Here is a 26,312-nt window from a genome sequence, read left to right as displayed (position 1 = left end):
GCAGAAGAATGAAGATGAATCCCTATCTCACACCAAACACCAAACTTAACTCAAAATGGACCAAAGCCCTAAATGTGAGATCTAAAACTATAAAACTCTTAGAATAAAACAGGGCAAAAGCTACATAATATTAAATTTGGCAGTGATTTCCTGGATCTGATACCAAAAGCACAGGCAATGACAAAAAATAAATAAACAAATTGGGCTTCATGAAAATTTAAAACTTTTGTACATCCTAAAACTCGATCAATAGAGTAAAAAGCAACCCACAGAATGAGAGAAAAATATTTACAAATTATATATCTAATAAGGGATTAATACCCAGAACACATAAATAACTTTTCAAACTCTACCAGACATACACACACACACAAAATCTCAATTCAAGATCTATGTGAGGGAAACTACAAACAACTCTGATGAAAGAAATCAAAGAACTAAATAGCGAGACATTCCATATTCAAAGATTAGGAAGACTCAGTAGTATTAAGATGTCAGGTCTTTCAAACTTGATCTATGGATTCAGTGCAGTCCCAATCAAAACCACAAGTTATTTTGTGGATATCAACTTATTCCAAAGTTTACGTAGAGAGGTGAAAAACCCAGAATAGTGAACACTATATTGAAGGAGATCAATTACCCGACTTCAAGACTTACTATAAAGCTATGGTAATCAGGACAATGTGGTACTGGTGAAAGAATTACAAAGAGATCAATGGACCATAGCAGAGAGCCTAGAAATGCACCCAAATAGATAGAGTCAGCTGATCTTTCACAAAGGAGTAAAGGTGATATAATGGAAGAATGATAGTCTTTTTAACAAACAGTGCTGGAACAGCTAGATACACACATGCAAACAAACAAAAGAATCTGGACACAGGCCTTACATCCTTCACAAAAATTAACTCAAAAGGAATCACAGACCTAAACATAAAATGCAAAACTATAAAACTCCTAGAAGACAATGTAGGAGATGTTATGTAGATAACCTAGGGTCTGGTGATGACTTTTTAGATACAACACCAAAGGCACAATTCATGAAAGAAAGAACCAATCAGCTGAACTTCATTAAAATTTTAGAAGTCTGCTCTGCTAAACACACAGTCAAGAGAATAAAATGACAAGCCATAAACTGGGAAAAAAATTTGCAAAAGTCATATCTGATAAAGGATTTTAATCTAAAATAAACAAAGAATTCTTAACAACAACGAGTTGTTCAACAGTAAGAAAACAACCAACATAATTAAAAATTGGGCCAAAGACCTGAACAGACACCTCATCATAGAAGATATACATAAGCATATGGAAAGATACTACACATCATACGTGATCAGGGAAATGCAAATGAAAACAATGCGCTATCACTACACACCTATTAGAATGGCCAAAATTCCAAACACCGACAGCATGAAATGCTAGTGAGAATATGAAGCAACAGGAACTCATTGCTGGTGGGGATGCAAAATGGTACAGCTATTTTGGAAGACAGTTTGGCAGCTTCTTACAAAACTGAACATACTCTTCTCATGCAATCCAGGAATTATGGTCCATGGTATTTACCCAACGAAGTTCAAAACTTACGCTCACACAAATGCCTGCACATGTATGTTTATAGCAGCTTTACTTACATTTGCTTAAACTCAGAAACAACCAAGATGTCCTTCAGTAAGTGAATGGGTAAACAGGTGCATCCTGATAGTGGAATGTTATATGTGGGTGCTCAGTTGCTCAGTCATGTCTGACTCTGCAACCCTACAGACTTTGCCCACGAGGCTCCTCTGTCCATAGGATTTTCCCAGCAAGAATACTGGAGTGGGTTGCCATTTACCCCTCTAGGAGCGGAATGTCATGCAAAGCTAAGAACAAAAGCAGATAAGCAAAAAAACAAACAAAAAAACCCCCAAAACACCAAGGTATCAAGCCATGAAAATACATGGAAGAATTGTAAATGTATATTACTAAGTGAAAGAAGCCAGTCTGAAAAGACTACATACTGTATGTGTAACATTTTGGAAAAGGCAAACTATGAAGAAGTAAAAAGAATGGTGGTTACCAAGGATTAAGAGGGAGGAAGGGATAAATAGGTGGGGGGAAAAAGATTTTTAAGGCAGTGAAATTACTCTGTATGAATCCATGATGGCAGAAACATGTCATTATACGTCTGTTCAAACCTATAGAATGTACAACACCAAGAATGAACAGTGATGTAAACTAAGATCTGTGGTGATAATGATGCGTAAATGTAAGTTCACCAACTGTAAAAACTATACCATTCTTTGGGGGATGTTGAAAAAGGGAGGGGCTGTGCATGTGTTGTGGGAGAGAGTATATAGGAAATCTCTATAACTTCCTTTCAGTTTCTGCTGTGAATCTGAAACTGCTCTAAACAATAAAGTCTATCCCAAAACAACCTAATTCAAAAATGGGCAAAGGACTTGCACAGACAGTTCTTCAAAGAAGATATACAAATGGCCTATAAGCACATGAACTGATGCTCAACATCGCTAATCATTAGGGAAATGCAAATCAAAACCATAAAGAGATATCAGTTCATTCCCATTAGCATGGCCACTATCAAAAACAAAACAGAAAATAACAAATGTTGGCGAAAATGTGGAGAAATGTGAACCCACGTGTACTGTTGGTGGGAATGTAAAATGTTACAGCCCCAGTAGAAACCAGTATGGTGATTCCTCATAAAATTAACCATTGGTTCAAGAATTCTACTTCTGCGTATATATTCAAAACAACTGAAATCAAGGTCTTCAAGAAATATTTGTATACACATGTTCACAGAAGCATGGTTCATAATAGCCAAAAGGTGGAAGCAACCCAAGTGTCCACCAACAGATGAGTGGATAAGCAAAATGCAATAGATACAGATATTCCACTGTAGAGATAGATATGTGAACAGATATATAGATATATATCTGTCATTTGTTGTTTAGTTGCTAAGTTGTGTCTGACTCTTTGCAACCTCACAGACTGTAGGCCGCCAGGCTCCTCTGTCCATGGGATTTTCCAGGCAAGAATACTAGAGCAGGTTGCCATTTAATTCTCCAATTTTATGGACTCTGAGGGAGAAGGTGAGGGTGGGACGTTCTGGGAGAATAGCATTGAAACATGTATATTATCATATGTGAAACAGAACACCATTCCATGTTCGATGTATGAGACAAGGGCTCAGAGCCGGGGCAATGGGATGACCCAGAGGGATGGGATGGGGAGGGAGGTGGGTGGGGGGTCCAGGAAGGGGAACACATGTAAACCCATGGCTGATTCATGTCAATGTATGGCAAAAACTATTACAATATTGTAAAGTAATTAGCCCCCAACTAAAATAAATAAATTTATTAAAAAAAAAAAAAATTCTCCAGGGGATTTTCCCAACCCAGGGATTTAATTCACATCTCCTACTTGGCAGGCAGATTCTTTACCACTAAGTCACCTGGGAAGCCCATATATGTGATATATTAATAGATATATACATATATATTTGGAATTTTATTCAGCCTTTAAAAGGAAGGAAATTCTGACACATGCTACAATATGGATCAATCTTGAAGACATTTAGCTGTGAAATAAGCCAGTTACAAAAAGACAATACTATGTGATTCCACTAAAATGAGGTATCTAGAGTAGTCAAATCCTTAGAGACAGAAAGTAGAATGGTGATTTCCAGGGACTGGGAAGAGAGGAAGATGGGGAGTTAATGTTTAATGGGTACAAAGCTTTAGTACTGCAAAATGAAATGAGTTCTGAAGATGAATGTTGGTGATTTCACAACCATATGTATGTATTTAATACCACTGCACCATATACTTCTAAATCATTAACATAACTAAATTTTGTTATATATATTTTACCACAATAAAAAACTTTCAAAAAACTAACAGAGTTATATTAAAATTATATAATATATATATATTCCTAAAGAATTATCCCCTCTGGGTGTCAAATATGCTGGGCACCCCATTGACAAGGCAAATGGGAAGTTCAGATACTACTGAATAGTATCAATCATGGAGGGCTTCCTGGAGGAGGTATAGTGGTTGGACTGATGTTAGGCCAAAGGGGCAGGATTCCAGTGGTGAATGATTCCACCTCACTGTTCATCTGGATCCTGCTTCTCAGCTCACTTTTTCACAGTTTCCAGGGAGATAGTTTCCAAGGAACTTGGAATATGCATATTGCTGTCACTTGGCAACCAAGAACTGGTGGGTGCAACAACTTGCCATGTTCTTCCATCATCCTGGGCCCTGATCTCTGGCATGGACTCTGAACAGCCCAGGCAGCGGGGGCCCAGCCAGGGAGGCACCTTCTACCAGCCTTCCTTCTCTGCCACTCACAAGCCTCACAGAGACAACTGAAACTCTTGTTGATGGCGGTAAGTTCACAAAATGCTAGATGGACTGGGGGCAGGGCACAGACAACCTTCAGCCCCAGAGGATTCCCCCATTTGCTTCCATTCATAGAGGGCCCTGTCCAGAGTGAATGGAACACAGTCCTGGTCTCAAGGGATTCCCAGCCTAGTGCAAGAGACAGAGCTCACTTCATTCTTTCAATACCCAGATGCTAGTGCCTATTCCATGCTGGCTGCTGGCCCACAGACCTTGAACTGTGGCAGAAGGGAGTGAGTGAACAAAACACCCCGCTTGCCTCGCCTTCCACTGAAACAAGTCTGAGACATGTCTTACACTGCTTCTCAGAGTTGCCTGGCAGGACTGAGCTTCAGGTGCCCACAGGTAGCATCCTGGCATGAGCACATAACATACATTGGCTCCCTTCCATTCCCTGTCTCACTTCTCTACCTCCTTACTGCTATTTCCTGGAATCAGCTCCCCAGTAAACCACTCAAATCCTCATCTCAAGCTGGCTTCTGCGGGAACCCAAGCTAACAGGGATGATGTATCACAAGGAAGCAAAGTTCTGTGAGCTGTAACCAATTGTATGCAAAGCAATGGCCAAACCAAGGGGAGCCATCTGCCCAGGTTCAGGCAATGGTGGAGGTGGTGGGGACTTTGCCTTTAAAACACTTACAAGCAGTAATATAATGGACCAACAGCCAGTCTACTTTTCTTATCACTATGAACCAGTCATTCTAACCAACTTTCAGTGATAAAATTCTCCTCCCTACTGAACATGATAGATCTCACTGTCCATGCCCATCCTTTGGCACCCCACTGAGGCTACCTGCCCTAACAGAGAGTAATTAACTGTGAGCAGAGGAGATGGGGGAAGGTCTTACTCATGCAACAGTGACCCGCCAATCACACAGTACCAGCTGCCTGGTACAGTCCTCCAAGTGCCCCTCTGCCGTGGAAGTTTTCACACTGGTTTATCTCCGTCATTTTTTTTAACCATTAGACAGTGAACTCCATAAAGGCAGGAACTACGGCTTGGTCATCTGGGCCTGACTCATAGTAGACACTTAGGAATGGGGCTGCTACTTTTGTGCAGTGCACAGCTTGCATCACTATTCATGGCGATCCAGCCTATGGAGGTTTCATGAATTAGTGAATGAATGAATAGGTGAGAATTTAAAATAATGGGGAAGGACACTGCAGAAGGGACACAGTAAGCAAAAGTAGGAAGCTTGCAAGTGCAAAATTTCTCAGTGCAAAGGGCAGCTTTATGTCACTGGTAGCACCGCCAATACACGTCAGGAGTTCCGTGGTCACCAGCTTTGGCACCACCCAATGTGTGGTTGACCTACCTGCACTCTGCCTCAGACATGCTCAACCAGAATCTTTGCAAATGGGATTCAAGAACCTGGGCATCCAGGGAAACCCCAAGAACACAAAATTTGGAGAAGTACTGGGCTAGCTAACAAAGTGAGTAGTGGATTTCAAAAGGGTGAAACTGGCCCCACTGGGCTGAGCCCAGGCCAATATTTCATGCATTCACCATTCATTCATTCAATAAGTATATATTGAACCAGCGAAGCATTAAAGTACACCTGTGCACTAGACAGACATGGTCCCTTCTCCCTTGTCACAGTTCAGTGGTAAACCAGTCATCCAATTATTAAGCAAATAAATATTTAGCATAGTGTCAGGTTATCATTAATGCTTTGCAGGAAAGAAAGCAAGGTAAGGGATTAAGATAAAGCTATGACAAAGCTAGACAGAATATTAAGAAGCAGAGACATTACTTTGCTGACAAAGATCTGTATATAGTCAAAGCTATGGTTTTTCCAGTAGTCATGAATGGATGTAAGAGTTGGACCATAAAGATGGCTGAGTGCCGAACAATCGATGCTTTCCAACTGTGGTACTGAAGAAGACTTAAGTGTCCCTTGGACTTTAAGAATATCAAACCAGTTAATTCTAAAGGAAATCAATCCTGAATATTCATTGGAAGAACTGATGTTGAAGCTGAAGCTCCAATATTTTGGCCATCTGATGCGAAGAGCCGACTCATTGGGAAAGACCCTGATGCTGGAAAAGATAGAAGGCAGGAGGAGAAGGGGACAACAGAGGACAAGATGGTTGGATGGCATCACCAACTCAATGGACATGAGTTTCAGCAAGCTCCAAGAGATGGTGTGGACAGGGAAGCCTGGTGTGCTGCAATCCATGGGGTTGCAAAGAGTCAGACATAACTGAGTGACTGAACAATAAAGGGGTTAAGATAGGATGTTATTTAGCTGGGGTGTCAGGGAAGCCCTCTGCTGAGGCTGAGAGGAGGTGAGGGAAGGAGTCACTTAAAATGAAGGAGTAAACCATGCAGCTCTTTGGGGAAAGAGCAGTCCAGGGGGAGGCAGTGGAGGTGGGAGGAAGTGATTAGATTCATAATACATTGAGGGTAAAGTTGGATCAGATGTGGGTGTGAAAGGCGAGGGAAGTCAAGAGTGCAGAGGATGAGAGGGGAGTTGAAGGAGTTAATGTCTGAGAGAGAGGCAAGGGTGGGGAACACAGATCAGATGATGGTTCCTGCAGACCAAGGGGAAGGATTTCTTTTGAGTGTGATGGGAATCCTGGGAGGTTTCAAGCAGAGGAGGGATGTGATCTGGTGTGTGTTCTAACAGAATCTCTAGTTGCAGAGTGTAGAACAGACTTTCCGGAGTCAGAGATGGAGTAAGGCAATTTAGTGGTTGGTGCAGACATTCAAGTGGGGGATGATGGTGGCTTGCTGGATGGGTGCTGGATGGGATCGGAAAACTAAATTTATTTGAGTGAAGTGAAGTGAAGTCGCTCAGTCGTGTCCGACTCTTTGCAACCACATGGACTGTAGCTTACAAGGCTCCTCTGTCCATGGAATTTTCCAGGCAAGAGTACTGGAGTGGGTTGCCATTTCCTTCTCCAGGGGATCTTCCCGACCCAGGGATCGAACCTGGGTCTTCTGCACTGCAGGCAGACACTTTACTGTCTGAGCCACCAGGGGAAGCCCATTTGAGTAAATCAGTAAGTGGTAAAAATCAGGAAGAAGACAGTCAAATAAATGACTGACATTTGGAAGTAGATCGGCTCTATAGTCAGCAGTTGTGTCTTCTTGGGGGAAGCAGCTTCCATTCTCCAAGTGAAAAATGAAAGTATTAGTCTCTCAGTTGTGTCCAACTCTTTGAGACCCCCATGGACTGTTGCTCACCAGGCTCCTCTGTCCATGGGATTTTTCAGGCAGGAACACTGGAGTGGGTTGCCATTCCCTTCTCCAAGGGACCCTCCCGACCCAGGGATGGAACCCAGGCCTCACACATTACAGGCAGATTCTTTTCCATCTGAGCTAAATCTGCAAAATGGGAATGATAATGGAACATATTTCATGAAACATTTGATAGAGTGACATGAAGTTTTTCACCCAGGATCCAGCACACAATAAACATTTAATAAATGTTATCCAACAAGCCAGACTGCTAGATTGCAGTACCATCTCTACTGTTCACTCATCTTAGTCAAATACACCCCTCTGTGTGTGTGTGTTGCTGTTGTGTAGTCACTAAATCGTGTCCTACTTTTTTGTGAATGCATGGACTGTAGCCCACCAGACACCTGTGTCCATGGGATTTCCCAGGCAAGAAAACTGGAGTGGGTTACCATTTCCTTCTACAGGGAATATTCCGGACCGAGGGATAGAACCCGCCTCTCCTGCTTAGCAGGCAGATTCTTTATCACTGAGCCACCTGGGAAGCCCCGTGTGTCTGTTTACCCATCTGCAAAATGGAGCTATCAAATACCAACTTTATAGGGTTAAGCCTTGAGGATTAAATAAATTAACAGAAGTAAAACATTTACAATAACGTTCCATGGAGCAAGCACTGCATTAAGTGCCAACTATTACTACGAATATGTTTTAACCTTATTTCGTAATCTCTTCTCCTACCAGCAGATGCCCACCCTATTTTGCAGAAGTCTGTGACTCAAAACAAAGGTAGCCTCTCTTCAACGATGCCCCAACCTACGTGTAGCACACCTACCACCTACAGAGAAGATGGCGATTCCAGCTTTGAAGGACCTCGCTCCCCGGGGTCCTGCCCTGCCCACGTTCTGCCTGGCGGAACCTTTAAGAGTCTTCCCTCTGTTTCCAGCCGGGCGCTCTCGCGCGGCAGCGCGGGAGTTGGAAGTTACTTCCGGTGGCCACACCCCCACCCCTTGGCGTCTCCATTTTGGTCGCGCAGGTTGACACTAGACCACAACTTGGAGTAGCGGAGAGGAGTCAGCAGTATTGTGAGGGCCCAGTCGGCTCACTGCACTTTCTCCCTCCCTTCCTCCGCCCGCAGGAGCCAGGGTCGCCCATGGCTGGCTTGGAGGTACTGTTCGCGTCGGCTGCGCCGGCCATCACCTGCGCGCAGGACGCGCTCGTCTGCTTCCTGCACTGGGAGGTGGTCACGCACGGCTACTACGGCTTGGGTGCCGGCGACCAGGTACGCCACGGAGCCAGGGTGGCGTGGGACCAGGGTGGAGGCGGGAGGCGTCTTCTGCCCGAATCCAAAGACCAGAGGCCTGGTCCAGAGTGCCCGACCTTTCCCCTTCCCAGGTCCGGGCCCTGAGGCTCATGACAGCTTTGGTACCTGTAGTCTGCGGTTCAGGGAGGTGCTCTATTGTTCCATTCTAGCTGGCACAACATGATTTGAAAACCCAGGGTCAGAAACTCGCTCCAGCACCAGCTGGCGTTCTCCCAGGCTGGGATTGTGCCCTCTGGCACCGAAACGGGGGTAATAAACTCCCTCGAGCACTCCTCACCTACCCGAACTCCACCGAACTCCTTCACAAGCAGCTGGATGGGGTGAGGGCTGTATTCAGTACCACCCTCCTACTGTACTGGAGCGTTCACCTGGATCCAAGCACCGGTATAGAGGGATACCAGTATCGGAGAGCGCTTGGACTCAGCTCCAGTCAAGAGCCGAGAGGGCTCGACACCCTTCACTCTATACCGCAGGGCCCTGTGCTGCCCACTCACCATTGTCATCTTGACCTCAGGCTCCAGGCCAACAGCCACCTCCCCAGCATGTACACACGTGCATCCTGGGTGTGAAGGCCAAGTAAACTTTCCTTCACCATAGCTGTCCCTACAGTAGCAGCCCCTCCTGCTCTCCCATCCTCAGACTGCCTCTTACAGCCGGGGGTCTTGTTGCTAGTCCCTACAGAGCGCCAGGACTGCTGGGCCCAGCCTGCCTCACTTGATTCTTTGCTGTAGCGTTCTCCCAACTTCCCTGCCCCTTCCCTGTGACTCTTCCCCACACAGTCATTGTACACATCAGCTTCCAGTGAGCACTGACCTGGACCCCTTCCTGCACAAATCCTGTCAGCAACTCTGTTGGAGACACTTTGACAGCTTAGGGACATCAGTTCGTGTAGATTATTGCCTCCTCCTAACCGCCACCATTTCCCTGTCATGTACTCCAGGCTTCCAAGTTTTAAGAAAGAACATGATTTAGTCTAAAAAAAGATCCCTGGCTGAATCTCAGAGGTACACTCTGTTTACCGTGCCACATGTTGAGTTCATGCAAAACAGAAAAAGTTTCTGGCTCCAGACCTCTTGGTGGGGGGGGGTGCCCAGGAGAGTGCAGGTGGGGGTTTGGAAAGCATTGCCCACTGTCCATCTGTCCACCCCAGTGCTAGGTCAAGCATGTGCCCCTGGGGGATGGGTGTTTGTGTTGCGCACTGTAGCGTGGGGTATTTTTGCTTCTCTTTGCCCTTAAATGCTGCTGGGGCTCAGGTTGTGCTTGTCCTCCTCTCACTTCTGTGTTTACTTTCATTCAGAGTAGAAGCCTTTTGGAGGAGTATCTTTCCTATAAGTTTATTCAAGAGAGGTTTTAGTTTTCCAGCATGGGGCCAGCAGACTCAGCTGAGACCAGCAGTGTTTGCAAAGTTCAGAGAATGTTTGTCTGAAGCAGCCGCCTCCTGCTTCCCACCGTTCTAGGGGTGATAAGAGAGAGGAAGGTCCTACAATCGTGTACTTGATCATTTAATATGTTGACAGTTAAATAGAAAGCTAAATTGTCTGCTTTTCTCTTTGGTTCTATATCCTCTGGTTCAGGAAAATTGTGTACATAAAACTTGATTAGAAGAACGATGCATTTTCAATCAAAAATTCAGTATTGAATGTGGATTTCTCTCTTGAAGTCAGCACCACACCTCATAAGAACTTTAACTTTACAGCTATGTCAGGTGGTTTAGGTGGCAAGGGAATAGAGGTGGCTATAGGCTTGAATTCGAGGATTTTGTTTTCTGTTGTAGAAATCTAGGGATTATGACAAAAGAGAAAAATGCCTGAAATGATCTTTTTGGGACACATTTTAGCCCAGGGATACTGGGATGCACTCACGGCCATTAAAGAATACTGCCAACCCCAGGATTTTGCCTAAGGGGACAGCTGTCTTTACTTTGTGGAGTGGGGATCTTTAGCCATAACACAGACAACCAGGAGCTCTGAATGCCAAACCCAGCTCTGCACCTGACTTACCATGATCTGGGGGAATTCTCAGCTCCCTCTTGTTGTTTAGTTGTTAAGTCATGTCCAACTCTGCTACCCAACTCTGTAGCCTGCTGGGCCCCTCTGTCCATGGGATACCCCAGGCAAGCATACTGGAGTGGGTTGCCACAGCTCCCTCTTAGCTCTTAGATTTGTTTCATCTAATCGAGTTAAACTACACAACCATGTACTTTGGCTACTTTCCAGTTGTAGCTCTTTGGGAGGTCTGATATTGATGTCCTGGTCTAGAAGGCAGTTGAATGCCATGTTTGACTTAGTATCACCAAGGCCAGTCTCTTTCAGTCCCACCTGTTTTCCCGTATCAGGGCAGGCACTGAGCTGGGGAATACTGGTTCTGCTGCAGTGAGAGGTATCAGCCCCGCCAGACCTCAGTGTCTGTTGCTCTGGAAGCCAGATGTTAACGGGACAGTGAGCAGGCCCAGTAATTTATAATCCAGGAAGAAATTCTGGTGGGTTGAATACTGTACATGGAGAGTATAAATATAAATTCAGAGGCCCTTGATACAATAAAGACAAGTCATATTATCAAATTCTTGGCTTCCAGAGTAAACCATAAATCCAGGACACTACAACATGTTACAGGAGATTTACCCAGCTGGGGGTGAGGGGATAGTTTCTCTTTCTTAAGCAGAGTTGGCTGATAAGGTTCACTTTTGTTTCCTGTCACTTTCATTTCCCTGCTTCAGGCCTGTGAGTTTCCTTGTCATTCAGCCAGGTTTGAAACCAGGCCAGTTGCAACATCTTGAATTTTATTTGGCACCACTTTCCTCGTTTGATTCCTAAGGCCCAGAGGTGACCAAAGAGGAGAGGCCCACAATCTCGATTCTTGGCTTCCCGTTGTCCTTGGTATATGTGAGGTTTGTGTTCGTAGACCTTTGTGTTTTGTTGTTGTTTTTCATCTTTGGTCCCACTCCTTCCCACTACAGTCTCGTGAATACAGATCTCCCCAGTCCGTTTGCTCTGTGTTTAGCTATAGACATATGCATCCATGAAAATAATACAGAAGTTTTTTTCATGTGTTTTAATTATTCTTTTTACATAAATGGTACCCAGCTGTAAATCTCATTTTTGAAAAAAAGTTTGTCATGTTGTTTAGTTTTACCTTTAATACTGTGATTAGATCTAGTTGTTTCTTCTCACCGCTGTACTGTGGGCATATTGTGCAATTTGCCTCCCCTTTGGTGCCCCCAACAACCCCTTGTCATATTCCAGAATTTGTAGAATTTCTTTTAGGAGTGGAGGTTTTGGGTCATGGGGTATTGGCTTATCTGATGGCACTAAATATTACCAAATTGCTCTCCACAGGGGGCTGTATGAGTGTGAACAGCCTCCAGCAGTACTTAGAGGTTGCCATTCTCCTTACACCCACACAAACACCTGGCAAAAAATAGAAAAATGGATAATAGCAGTCGGATGGGTGGATCCTGGTATCTGAATGCTAGTAAAGTTGAACAACCCTTTATACAGTTAGCTGCTCTTATCTTTTGCTTGCTCTTATCTTTTGCCAGTTTTTCAGGTGGATTACCAATTTTTATTGTTCATTTTTCAGGCATTCCCTTTTTGTACTAGTTATTAATTCTTTTTCATTTGCAGCCATGGCACATAGTTCATCCTAGCCTGTGGCTGCCTGTTCACTTCGTTAGTAGTAGTGGTGGTCGTTGATCGGAAGCTTTAAATTATGAGCAGTGTCAAAGATAGCATTTTTTCCTTTTGTGGGCCTTGTTTAAGAAATCTTTTCCCACCTGGAAATCAGGTTTTGGGTTTTCTATAGAAATAGTTTGAGCACTATGTCACAAACATTAGTGTGTAAAAGGAAAGTCCTCGGGTTTGTTTGTTTTTCTTTTAAGAAAGGAGGACATCACAACTCCCAGTGATGCATTTTTATATCCATTTGGTTGGCAAAAATAAGTTGGTCAGTAGCAATGTTTCTGACCACTTGAAACACGAACTTTGATACATTGCTCATGAGAGTGTAAATCCATACTTTGGGAAGCAATTTGACTTTATCTTATAAATTAAAAGTTCTTCCCCAGACATATTTTATAGAAGTTCATTTCTATGTTACTAGGAGATGTGTACAAGAATGTTCATAGCAACGTTATTTATAATAGCGTAACAGATAAGTTGGAAACACCTCACATACCCATCAAGTGAGTGTAACTTGCAGCATGTTCATACAATGATGCATTACATGGCCGTGAACTGTGTAGCAGTGGAACACACTGTGCATCAGCTGTAGTTACGGATAACTCTCAAAACAGTACTGAATGAAAATGACAAAAGGGATGCCATTTATATAAAATTCAAAAACATTTGAAACAGCTTATGTTTAGGATTTGTGTATAGTAAAACAACTATAAGGAAAAGTAAGGAAATTTTTTAAAATACAGACTACTGACTACCCACAGGGAAGAGGAGGGAGATTCATTAGGGGTACACTACTCAAGCCACGTTCTTTGTCTTAAGCTGGTTGTAGATACCTAGTTGTCCATTTTATAATTCTTTTTTTATCTTGTACATATGCTGTATTTTGTGTTTGTATGAAAGTTGTTCATAATTTCTGTTAAACCACTACAGTAGTCTGAAGAGGTGTCATTAGAATCTGTATTTTTAGTCACCACTTTCATGATGCCTTTGCAGTTGGCCGAAATTCAAAACTTTGAGAAACACTGTCTTTAGAATTTCACAGTATTCCTTGAGATAACTGGCCTTATTCTTGGCAGGGAGATGGAGAGGAGATTATTCAACCAAGACTGTAGCTTCTTGACAGGTTCCAGTGCTGTGTCACAAAGGCAGGAGAGAGGGAGGGAGGAACGCGAGCTGGAGTCCAGAGACCATAGATCTCTCACTTGCTGTGGGACCTTGGACGTTTTACCTCTCCCAGTCTCCATGTCCTCATCTGTAAAGTGAGGGAACGGGATTAGATTATCTGCAATTTCCTTTTTTCAGATCTGAAGTCATGATCTTTCTCTCTGGTGTCTTGTCAGCCGAGTCCCAATGATAAGAAATCAGAACTGCTGCCAGTGGAATGGAACAGTAATAAAGACCTGTATGTCCTCCGGTATGAGTCCAAGGATGGGTCCAGAAAGCTCCTCGTGAAGGCTGTCACTGTGGAGAACAGCATGATCATCAATGTGCTGGTGAGTCTGTAGTCACAAAGAGTCTGATGTTGGGAATGGACCTTGGGATCGCCTTTTTGAAACCCATTTAAGAGCCTTTACCTAGTGATCCTACTTCTGGAACTTTATTCTGAGGCCAGGACCCTAAATGTAGAAATGCTTTGTGTTCAAAGATGTCTACTCCCTATTATTGTAAAAGGAAGTACTTGCCATCACAAAGGAATAGTGAAATAAATTAAGGTAGATTCATTCAGGGACCAGAGAAGGCAATGGCAACCCACTCCAGTACTCTTGCCTGGAAAATCCCATGGACGGGGGAGCCTGGTAGGCTGCAGTCCATGGGGTCGCACAGAGCCGCACACGACTGAAGCGACTTAGCAGCAGCAGCAGCAGCATTCTGGGACAACTTGAGAGAAAACAAAAAAAGCTTATTATAGCCCTAGGGCAGTGCTTTTAGTTCTTTAGACATGCATGACTTATAGCTTTATGCTGCCTTGAAGCCTTTATCCTTCTCCTTTTCCCTCCTGGAAAGCTCTTCCTCTCCACCTTTGCTGCCTCACACAGGTACAGTCCTTTAGCCTGACTGACTCCCTCTTGTTTTCTTTTCACTTACTCAGAAAGTTCAGTTAGTCCTGACTGCTTCCTCTAGTCTGTCAGAAAGATCTAAATTATGCCTCTGCTTCATCATTTTATTTTCCTGCCTGGTACTTGACACTGTTTGCAATTGGTTAATTACATTTATGCTTTGGTGTAATATTTTTGTATTCTGCAACTATGGCAGAATATTCTGTAGTCTATATAACATAGACTCTAAGCACCCTGAGGGCAGTGACTCTCTTAAGTTTGGCCTGGTTGTCTGGATTCTATAAAGATATCATGCGGTCTGTAGTGTTCTGCACTTTGCATTTTTACCTTGATATGTTTTGGAGGCCTTTACGTGGCAATGCAAATGACTATGCCTTACTCGTTTTAACCACTATGTAGTATTCCATAATACAATAATTTATTTACCCCTCTTCCTTTTGATAATCACTTATAGCTTACATCACTCAAGGTTCTTAGTTTGAAACAACAAAATCCCCTTAGGTTTGTTTGAATAGTCGGGTTTATTAAAAGAACGGGGATAACTGAGTTGTCGGAAAGGCTGGAGAAGCAGTTTGAAGGCTGAGCTTCCAGGGCATTACTCCAAACCATGCTGTGGAAACCGGTGCTGCTGCTGTCAGTGCAGGGCATTAGGTGCTGGCTGACTGCCAACCCAGGGGCCCCCTTCTCATGAGCCACTGATGTTGTAGCCCCTATGCCTCTGCTGCTGCCCGTAATGGCAAGATGTCTGCTCCTTACTCAGGCTGTTTATCCATGTTGCTCACTGCCAAGTTGAAGTTGTGCATCTATTTGGCACCTCATTCACATGTTTGCTTTCAAGCTGCAAAAGAGCTTAGGAAGTAGGTTTTTCTGGGCTCTGCCTCAGAAAGGCATTATTCCTAAATCAAGAGTTGTCCCCAAATGCTCAATGTGTATTTCATCTGTTACAAAACAGTCCTTGTATATGTCTCTTGGTGCCCATGTGTACTTCTTTGGGTTGGATATAAAATTGTCCTTCTCCCCCCAAGTCGCCCATTTACTCACTCATTAGACCAGAAATACCCCATTCTCTCATTTTCTGTTTTCATTTTTCTAGGAACATGGCTCACAGCAAGTGTCAGATTTGACCCTGAACTTGAATGATTATATCGATTCAGAACATCTGGTTGACTTCCACAGGTATTTCCAAGCAATGGCTTTTGCCTGGGAAAAAAGAAGAGAGAACCAATGACCAGACATAAGGAATGGACTTGAGGTGTTAGAGAATGGAGGAAGGGTAACAGAAGGATCTTTCTCTCCTGGGCACTCAGTTCTTTCTGTGTTTAATTTATTTGAAGAGAAGATTCATGTGGGAAATGCCCCATGAAATAAAACGATGCAATCAAGAGACCATAAGTCTTCAGGGTAGAGATGGGGCCAGGCCAGTGAGCTCTTAGGATAAAGTGTACCTACTCTGTTACACTCCATTCCCGTTTTTCTTAAAATGGACTTTATTTTTTACAGCAGTTTTAGGTTCACAGCAAAACTGAGCAATAAGTGTAGCAAATTCCCTAGGATCTCCTTCTTGCCCTGCACTCTCACCGTTGATGAACCTCTGCTGACACATATTATCACCCTGATTCCATTCTTGGTGGTGTTGGGGTGTGTTTACTTTTTTAAGAAACTGCTGCACTGTCTTCCTCAGTAGCGATACTATTCTGCTTTCCCACCGACAGTAAACGAGAGTTCCTGTTGCTCTGCATCCTTGTCAGTGTTTCAGATTTTGGCCGTTCTAACAGCTGTGTAGTGGTATCTCGTTTTTGTTTCCATTTGCAGTTCTCCGATGACATATGATGTTGAATATCTTTTCATATGCTTTTCTGTTTGTGCATTTTCTTTGATGAGGTATCTGTTCAGATCTTTGATCCATTTTTTAATCGAGTTGCTTTCTTCAGTTTGAGTTTTAGGAGTTCTTTGCATATTTTGGATAATAGTCATTAATCATATATGTGTTTTGCAAATATTTTCTTGGAGTCTAACTTGTCTTCTCATTATCTTAACTTTTTATTTTGAAATTTGTAACCCCTCAGAAAAGAGGATTTGCAAAAATAATACAGTGAACACCCATATACCCACCACCTAGGTTCACCAGTTTTTAACGTTTTGCTGCATTTACTTAGTTTTTCTGTATGCTTTTTTGTTCTTGAACCGTCTGAGAATTATTTCAGACTTTATGAACCTTAAGCCCTAAATATTTCAGCATGTATCTCCTTTCTCTTAGGTAGACGTCCTCCTGTATAACCTTAAGGCAGTTATCACACTCAGAAACTTAGTTTTGATACATTAATGTCATTTAGTACACAGTCAGTGTTCAGGTTTCTGCAGTCATCCAAGCAGTGTCCTTTCTGGCTAGTGTTTTAGTTTTCAATTTGAGGTTTTTGTTTTTTTTAATCCAGCCAAATATCACACATTGCGTTTATTTTCATGTCTTTTCAATTACCTTTAATCTAGAAGTTTCCTAGACTTTTATTTTTCTTAACATTGCTATTTTTGAAGACTTGAGGTCAGTTGTTGTATAGAATATTCAGATTGTTTCCTTATCATTTGATTCAGGTTGGACATTTTCAACAAGAACTCTATGTAAGTGAGGCTGTGTTCTTCTAAGTGTTTCATGTCAGGCACATGACATCTGTCTTGTTGATTTTGTTCAGTTTGATCGCTTGATTATGACAGTATTTGCCACCTTTCTTTCCAGTAAAGACATCTGTTTTCCTTCAGGTTTTGATTTACATTTATGAGGTTTGCTCTTTTTTTTTTAATTTGTTTTTTATTGAAGTATAGTTGATTTACAGTATTGTGTTAATTACTGCTGTATAGCAGAGTGACTCAGTTATACAATGTAGACATTCTATATCATATTCTTTTCCATTATGGTTTATCACAAAGTTTTGAATGTAGTTCCTTGTGCTACACAGTAGGACCTTCTTGTTTATTCATTCTGTATATACCAGTTTGCATCTGCTAATCCCAAACTCCCAGTTCGGTCCTCTTCCACTTCCTCCCATTGGCAACCACCGACTGGTGGTTTTTTCTGTGTCCCTGGTTTATAAGATTTGTTTTTTGACTCAGGATATGATTCATTTTAAAATGACAGATTTTTAGGAACTCCATAGAGTCCTGCTCACTCCCTCCTACCTCAGTCTGCCTTAATACTTCAGCAGTAGCTCACATTGCTTTTCTCTCACAGACAGAGAAAAAGAGGCCTAGAGCAGCCTTCCAAGGGCCCCTGAGTTAGTGACAGAATTGGACATTAAGCCCCAGAGCCCTGCCTACTTGGACCAGGAACCTGGCTATCCTTCCCATGGAGCCTTTGCCTTCCGTGACTCTTCCCATGACATGTGATGAACACACAATGAGGCTGAGGGCAGGGTGGGGTGGGGTGAGCCCAGAGGAGTCAAGGTCCTGTGCCCCTACACCCTCCCCTCTTTCTAATGGGGTGGTAAATGAGAAGGGGCAACTCAGATGCCTAAGAAGCTTAGGCCCAAATCTCGGAGACAGCGCCGGGCTATTGCCCCCCTTACCCAGGTCCGCAGGGCGGCCTGTTCCCCCCCTTGTGAACAGTCTAAACGCTATCAGGGCCGTCGCCGCCGCCGCCACCACCACCACCACCAAAATACTGTGCGCAGGGTTACCAACCAGCTGAAAGCAGCTGATGCCTCGTCTCCTTTCTTCAGGGTCTACAAGAACAGCGAGGAACTTCGGTCTCGTATTGTGTCTGGGATTATTACACCTATTCATGAGCAGTGGGAAAAAGCTAATCTAAGTCCCCACCGGGAGTTTCCGCCTGCCACTGCCAGAGAGGTGGACCCACTCCGGATTCACCCACAACACCCACATACCAGCCGACAGCCTACCTGGTGAGTACACAGCCCACAGTGGGCAGCCCCAGCTTCTCTAGGAGGATTTTGTCCATCACCATCCTGCTGCTTGACCCCTCTCTGGACCCCACATTTCTTCAACAGAATTGTCAAGAGTCTTGGTATTTGGAGATAGGAAGTGGAGATGTGAGTGGAGCAGTGAGTTCTTGTACTGCTGCTAGTCACCCCAGCATCTTAAGGCCGCCTGTGTCTTTTCTAGAGGCTACAACTCGCCCAAGGGTCAGTGCCTCTGAGGCGTGTGTGTAGTACTCTCGAGTTGCTGCCCAGCTGGTTCAGTTATTCCAGAGCTGTTTGTTCAGGACTCTGAATCAGGCTTTGGGGGAAAATGCAAAGATACAGAAATACTGGAGGTTCCTGGAGGGGATGTCGTCTCAGTGTTCCCTTTCTTTGCATTTCACTTCATCGTAGCCCCTGATCTCTTTGACAACGTGAAAACTTTTCCAAAACAGCATGAGGTCTGAGCAAGTCACATCTAAGGTCTTTGCCGATTGGTATGGCAGTATTTAGGACTGGAGACTTCTGCTCTGAGAGAAGACAAGGAGCAGGGACGCCTTAAGTCTCTAGCTGAGATGGCACTTCCCCATTTGGAGTCCACAGTGCAGTAGTAATGGTGGGCTTGCCAGGGTTGTGAGGGAGAGCTCACTGTGCAGCCATAATAAGCACTCAATAAGTGTTAACTGCCATTATTTATTAAGTTTTACTCTGTGTTGCAGTTGTATAACTTTGATTAATTAAATAAATGGAAAATTTATTACTACAATAAGTAATAATTGGCAAGTCTCTTTGACAATTTTTGGAAATACTGGTTTCTGTGGGGAAAGTGGAGATTGATAAAAAGTGGTTGAAACGTGGGGAACAGCTTGTCTGACCTAAACCCCTTATTTAAGATGACTTGCCTAAGGTCACCAGCCAGTAGTAAAGAGACAGAGCCGGAGCTGGGGGTTCAGGTGTCCTCACTCTAGCCCAGGGCTCTGCTGTGATGTAACCAGAATATGTTGACAAGGTTTAAGGATAAGCCCTAGACAGCAGTCAAATTGGGGAAGATTTTTAGACCTTATTAAGTAGATAGTAATTCTCAGCTCTCTCAGATTTACTTCCCATATCAAAACAAATATTCTCTGAAATCTCCTTTACTCTCTGAAAATGGAGTTCATAGATAATCTAACTTACCAAATGCACAATTTCAAAAGGGGTAGTATAAAGTCCTGACTATAATATAAATGAGAAATAAATAGTAAATAATGATAAGATAATGTTTGTTTCATTGTGTATATGCCTGAGCATAATTACACTAGAAAAGATAGATATATGCACTTGTATGTGGGGTTATCTTGAATTTGACACCATTTACAAATCATATATCTGACAAGAGACTTGTATTAGAGATACGTAAATACATAGAGAACTTTTACATCTCAGTAATAAAAAGACAACCCAATTTCAAAAATGGTAAAGGATTTGAATAGACATTTCCCCAAGGAAGGTGTACAGGTGGCCCATACACATGTGAAAAAAAACGGAAATCCAAACTACAATGATAAACTACTTGTTTGTGCACATCTTCTTGTACAACTTTTGTACAAGAATGTTCATAGCAGCATTACTCATAATAGCCTAAAAGTGGAAACAACCTAAATGTCCATTGGATAAATGTGATATATACATACAGTGAAATATTTCAGCAGGAAAAAATGAAGTACTGATCCACATCACAACATACATGAACCTTGAAAACATTGTGCTAAGTGCAAAAAGCCATTTATGTGAAATGTCCAGAATAGGCAGATCCCCAGAAACAGAAAGTAGATTATTTGGTTGCCAGGAGATGAGATGGAAGGATTAAAGAGCATGAATGGGGAATGACTGCTGATGAGTACAGGGTATTTTTTTAGGGTGCAGAAAATACTCAAAAATTAGAGTAATCGCACATTCTGTAAACACCTAAAAACCACTGTGTTAACTGGCTGAATTTTGTGGTAAGTGAAATATCTCAGTAAAGCTGCAAAAAAATTTTTAAAGGTCCTAGTTTTGGCTTATTTGGAAACATAAATATATAACAATTGAAATAAGGCTCCTAGGATCAGAGTATAAGAGAACTGATAATAATCGCCCATGATTGAGATTTTGTATTTTCCCTTCAACTGGAGAGTGGTTTGGTAATAACCTAAACAATGTTTTTTGAGACCAACATTATACTAGCAAAAGAAATTTATTTAAAATTAGTTACTGAAGTCTTTCCCCTAAGAAACAAGGCAAGGATATCCACTCTCACGGGTCTTACTCAGCATAGTACTGAAAGTTTTGCCACCACATTAAGACGACAAAAAGAAAAGACATATAGGTAAGAAAGGAAGAAATAAAGGTTTACATTCATAGATGACATAATGGTTTACATGGAAAATCTCAAGGAATCTACCAAAAAAAGAATATTATGAGCCTAGTAAGTTTGTAGGATACCAGCTCAACATTCAAAAGTCAACTATGTTTCACTGTATTTGCAATAAACACATGGAAATAGACATTTAAGATACAATATAACAGCTTTTAGCTCAGCTGGTAAAGAATCCACCTGCAGTGTGGGAGACCTGGGTTTGATTCCTGGGTTTAGAAAATTCCCTGGAGGAGGGCATGGCAACCCACTCCAGTACTCTTGCCTGGAGAATCCCCATGTAGAGAGGAGCCTGGCAGGCTGCAGTCCATGGGGTCGCAGAGTCGGACACAACTGAACAACTAAGCACAGCACAGCCCACCATTTACAATTAATACTTAGGTATAAGTATTGAAAAAAATACTTAGGTATAAATCTAACAAAACATTTCAGACTTTTATGCTGAAAACTGTAATCAAAGAAAACCTAAATAAATGGAGAAACAGCACATGTTCATGAATGGAAGACTCAATATAGTAAAAGTATCAAGTATTCCACAAATTGATACACTTTGTGTGTTAGTGGCTTAGTCCTGTCTGACTCTGCTAACCCATGGATTTTAGCCCTCCAGGCTCTTCCGTCTATGGAATTTTCCAGGCAAGAATACTGGAGTGGGTTGCCATTTCCTACTCCAGAGGATCTTCTTGACCCAGGGATTGAACCCGCATCTCTTGTGTCTCCTGCATTGGTGGGCGGATTCTTTCCCACTGCACCAAAGATGTCAAATACTCCACAAATTGATTGAGTAGTTTAATGCAATTCCTATCAAAATCCCAACAAAAACTTCTGAAGCTGCTGCTGCTGCTGCTAAGTCGCTTCAGTTGTGTCCGATTCTGTGCTACCCCATAGACGGCAGCCCACCAGGCTCTGCCATCCCTGAGATTCTCCAGGCAAGAACACTGGAGTGGGTTGCCATTTCCTTCTCCAGTGCATGAATTGGAAAAGTGAAAGTGAAGTCGCTCAGTCGTGTCCGACTCTTAGCGACCCACTCTATTCCATAATTTATATGGAAAGGCAAAGGAGTTTGGAGTAGCTAAAAATAATTTTGGAAACAAAGAAGGAGAAATCACTATACCCAGTATTCAGGGTTATTATATAGCTACATTAGATGGACAGACTCATAGGTCAGTAGAACAGTGTTGTTGTTGTTCAGTCACTGAGTTATGTCTGACTTTTTGTGACGCCATGGACTGCACCATGCCAGGCTTCTCTGTTCTCCACTCTCTCCTGGGGTTTGCTCAAATTCGTGTCCATTGAGTCAGTGATGCTATGTAACCATCGCATCCTCTGCCATCACCTTCTCTTTTTTTTGTCTTCAGTGTTTCCCAGTATCAAGGTCTTTTCCAGTGAATTGGCTCTTCATATCAGGTGGTCAAAGTATTGGAGCTTCAGCAACAGTCCTTCCAGTGAATAATCAGGGTTGATTTCCTTTAGGATTGACTGTTTTGTTGTCCTTGCAGTCAAGGGACCCTCAAGAGTCTTGTCCAGCACTACAATTTGAAAATATCAGTTCTTTGGTACTCGGCTTTCTTTATGGTCCAACTCTCAGATCCATACATGACTACTGGAAAAACCATAGCTTTGACTGTAAAGACCTTTGTCAGCAGTGATGTCTCTGCTTTTTAAGTCTGTGGGCTGCGAAAGGCATTTGGAAATATGTAGGCATTGTTCTAGGCCTAGAAGATGGGGATAGAGGCTGGGAATAGTGCCAGCCAAGCACAGGCCTGCTGCAGACAGAGCCAGCCCTGCCCCATCCTGCCCTTCATGTTCTTTTTGGTTGGCTAAAACTCCTGGCTCCCTAGTCCTGGCATTCACCCCCTCTTTGAGAATACTACCATGAAGTTCAGTTCGGTCGCTCAGTCGTGTCTAACTCTTTGTGACGCCATGGACTGAAGCCAGACCTCCCTGTCCATCACCAACTCCCAGAGTTTACCCAAACTCATCTCTTTGAGTCAGTGATGCCATCCAACCATGTCATGCTCTGTTGTCCCCTTCTCCTCCCGCCTTCAATCTTTCCCAGCATCAGGGTCTTTCCCAATGAGTCAGCTCTTTGCATCAGGTGGCCAAATTATTGGAATTTCAGCTTCAGCATCAGTCCTTCCAATGAACACTCAGGACTGATTTCCTTTAGGATGGACTGACTGGTTGGATCTCCTTGCAGTCCAAGGGACTCTCAAGAGTCTTCTCCAACACCACAGTTCAAAAGCATCAATTCTTTGGCGTTCAGCTTTCTTTATAGTCCAACTCTCACATCCATACATGACTGCTGGAAAAACCATAGCCTTGACTAGATGGACCTTTGTTGGCAAAGTAATGTCTCTGCTTTTTAATATGCTATCTAGGTTGGTCATAACTTCTCTTCCAAGGAGCAAGCATATTTTAATTTCATGGCTGAGGTCACCATCTGCAGTGATTTTGGAGCCCAAAAAGCTAAAGTTTGTCACTGTTTTCACTGTTTCCCCATCTATTTGCCATGAAGTGATAAGACCAGATGCCATGATCTTAGTTTTCTGAATGTTGAGCTTTAAGCCAACTTTTTCACTCTCCTCTTTCACTTTCATCAAGAGGCTCTTTAGTTCTTTGCTTTCTGCCATAAGAGTGGTGTCATCTGCATATCTGAGGTTATTGATATTCCTCCTGGCAATCTTGAGTCCAGCTTGTGCTTCATGCAGTTCAGCATTTCTCATGATGTACTCTGCATATAAGTTAAATAAGCAGGGTGACAATATACAGCCTTGATGTACTCCTTTCCCGATTTGGAACCAGTCTGTTGTTCCATGTCCGGTTCTAACTGTTGCTTCTTGACCTGCATACAGATTTCTCAGGAGGCAGATCAGGTGAGTCTGGTATTCCCATCTCTTGAAGAATATTCCACAGTTTGCTGTGATCCACATAGTCAAAGGCTTTGGCATAGTCAATAAAGCAGAAATAGATATTTTCTGGAACTTGCTTGCTTTTTTGATGATCCAGCAGATGTTGGCAATTTGATCTCTGGTTCCTCTGGCTTTTCTAAAACCAGCTTGGACATTTGGAAATTCTCGGTTCATGTCCTGTTGAAGCATGGCTTGGAGAATGTGGCTTAGAGGGTAAAGCGTCTGCCTGCAATGCAGGAGACCCAGGTTCGATCCATGGTTCAGGAAGATCCCCTGGAGAAGGAAATGGCAACCCACTCCAGAACTCTTGCCTGGAAAATCCCATGGACAGGAACCTGGTAGGCTACAGTCCATGGGGTCGCAAAGAGTCGGACATGACTGAGCATCTTCACTTTCCTTTGCTAGAGTGTGAGATGAGTGCAATTGTGTGGTAGTTTGAGCATTCTTTAGCATTGCCTTTCTTTGGGATTGGAATGAAAACTGACCTTTTCCAGTCCTGTGGCCACTGCTGAGTTTTCCATATTTGCTGGCATATTGAGTGCAGCACTTTAACAGCATCATTTTTTAGGATTTGAAATCACTCAACTGGAATTCCATCATCTCCGCTAGCTTTGTTCTCAGTGATGTTTCCTAAGGCCCACTTGACTTCGCATTCCAGGATGTCTGGCTCTCGGTGAGTGATCATACCATCGTGATTATCTGGGTCATGAAGATCTCTTTTGTATAGTTCTTCCGTGTATTCTTGCTACCTCTTCTTAATATCTTCTGCTTCTGTTAGGTCCATACCATGCTGTTATTTTTCTCTAATTCCAAGATTATTGGCGTTGATCAAGTGCATATCCCCTTTACCCTCCTTTTTCACCCCTTTGTATCTCTATCAGCTGGACCTATATCTTGCACATTTTTGTTGAGTTGTCTGTCCAGCACATGTTTCCCTCTGGGTTCAGGGATCTCTGTGCCTGGGCCTGTACTTTTGAGGCATGTACTGTCCCTCTGGTATGGGAGACAGGTGAGTAAATAAGAGTTTATATAACTGCCAGGTTATCAGGGATTAGCACAGAGATCCTCCATTGGTGGCCTAGGAAAGGCTTCTTGGGGGTTGCTGCCTGAGCTGTGTGTTCATGGGAAAGAGGAAAAGTGTTCCTCAGGCTCCTTTTCTTTTTTCCTTTTCATGTGTCTGGATTATTTCCTCAGATTCCTTTCTGGGGAGGTTGTTCCAGGCTGTGAGACCAGCAGTCCAATGGCATCAAGGTCTGAAAGCATGGGGTTGTCTCTGAATTTTGGTTTAAGAAAGAGTTCATGTCAGAATCCTGGGATGTAACAGCTCTGAAGGATAAGACTGGATTTTCCAAGGACCCTGATGGCAAGCGTACCTGATGTACCTGAATCTCCCCAATGGACAGTTGGAAATCATTGAAGAATACTGGTAGAGGGCGGTGGTGTTTTTGCTAAGGATCCTGGTGGATTGGAAGGGGTGAGGCAGACGGCCAAGGCTTATCACTCCTGTGTACCACTTTTAGCAGGCGGGACTTCTTTCCCTTCTTTCTGCCACCTCACCTACCTCCTGTGTCAAGGAGAGAGTATCATATGGCAGTTAGGAGTACAGGCTTTGCAGGTTGATCAGCTGGGTTCTAACGCTGGCCTTGTAGCTTTGCCTGTCTCAGTGAGCACAGTTAGCCTTGGTTTTCTCATGGGCAACTTGGGAATTACTGTGTCTGTCTCAGGAATATGATGATAGATGTCATATTGAGCTCATTGCTCAGAATATAGTAGATGTTCAAGAAATACTCCATGGATCTTATTCAGGTAGCAGGCAGAGATGAGAACAACACTGAAGGTGTAATGACTAGATGGTCCCCTGGAAGAGAGAACCTTTTATTTTGTTTAAATACATAGCCTATTCCTCTGAGAAAAAGATTTGATGCTGTGGAGCCACTTAGGTATGAGAATATCGACCCAGAGGGTATGCTAGGCAACTGCATTTAAGCCCAGAACCTCTATGGACATTGTTTCTATCGTGAGGACATGTTGCTCACGATGGCCACCACTTAACCTAGGGTAGGAAGAACTGCTGTTTCTTGGCTGTCCACCATGTGTTGACCGCCATCCCCAGTGTTTTCATTTATGGTTGCTCATCTTCCAGACAGTCCTACATGGAGATCAGCGGCATCCCTGCTTTTACCGAGAGGGAGACAGTGGATAAGGGGAGGCAGCATAACTTCCCAGAATTATCTAACTGAGATGGTGAGGACTGGGCTTTGCCTCTACGTGGGACTCAGAAGCTGTTATTTTCCCCATTGCACGCTTCAGTTTTAGTTCATGTAATTGGTTTGTGTACAAGTTCAATGTAGTGAGTGTACACTGATTATGGAGAAAAATGTATCCCCTACCTCTCCCGCCAGTGAGATCTTTCTCAAGCAAGGTAATCTTCCAGGACTAGGACACTGAACTGGAAGAG

The 26,312-nt window shown here is 43.1% G+C and overlaps 1 protein-coding gene and 1 long non-coding RNA gene across 6 annotated transcripts in view; one reads left to right on the top strand and one right to left on the bottom strand.

Annotated features, from left to right (window-relative positions):
- The first annotated feature begins 4,195 nt into the window (after positions 1-4,195).
- Positions 4,196-26,312, top strand: part of PSMF1 (proteasome inhibitor subunit 1) — a 43,307-nt gene continuing 21,190 nt past the window's right edge. For 3 of the 5 annotated variants that reach the window (XR_014074036.1, XM_081560625.1, XM_081560624.1), the window contains exons 1-5: positions 4,196-4,387; positions 8,720-8,863; positions 13,923-14,075; positions 15,733-15,815; positions 18,350-18,532. Coding sequence is in view for 4 of the 5 variants with exons in the window: in XM_081560625.1 (XP_081416751.1) it covers positions 4,382-4,387; positions 8,720-8,863; positions 13,923-14,075; positions 15,733-15,815; positions 18,350-18,532 (569 nt within the window). In the remaining variant the exon portion in view is untranslated. Of the gene's footprint in view, positions 4,388-8,593; positions 8,864-13,884; positions 14,076-15,732; positions 15,816-18,349; positions 18,533-26,312 lie in introns of those variants that run through there. The other 2 variants (XM_081560626.1, XM_081560627.1) reach the window with 2 other exon arrangements.
- Positions 15,142-17,972, bottom strand: LOC145533383 (uncharacterized). The gene is made up of 2 exons (XR_014074037.1): positions 17,811-17,972; positions 15,142-15,839 (listed from the first exon to the last, which is right to left on the bottom strand). It is a non-coding gene; the product is annotated as an uncharacterized LOC145533383 (long non-coding RNA).

The sequence above is a fragment of the Giraffa tippelskirchi genome, chromosome 13, assembly GCF_054371585.1.
Source record: "Giraffa tippelskirchi isolate mGirTip1 chromosome 13, T2T-mGirTip1v1.2.pri, whole genome shotgun sequence".
NCBI lineage: Eukaryota > Metazoa > Chordata > Mammalia > Artiodactyla > Giraffidae > Giraffa > Giraffa tippelskirchi.
Note: the sequence above shows the minus strand (reverse complement) of the source record. Positions and strands in the feature narration are given on the sequence as shown.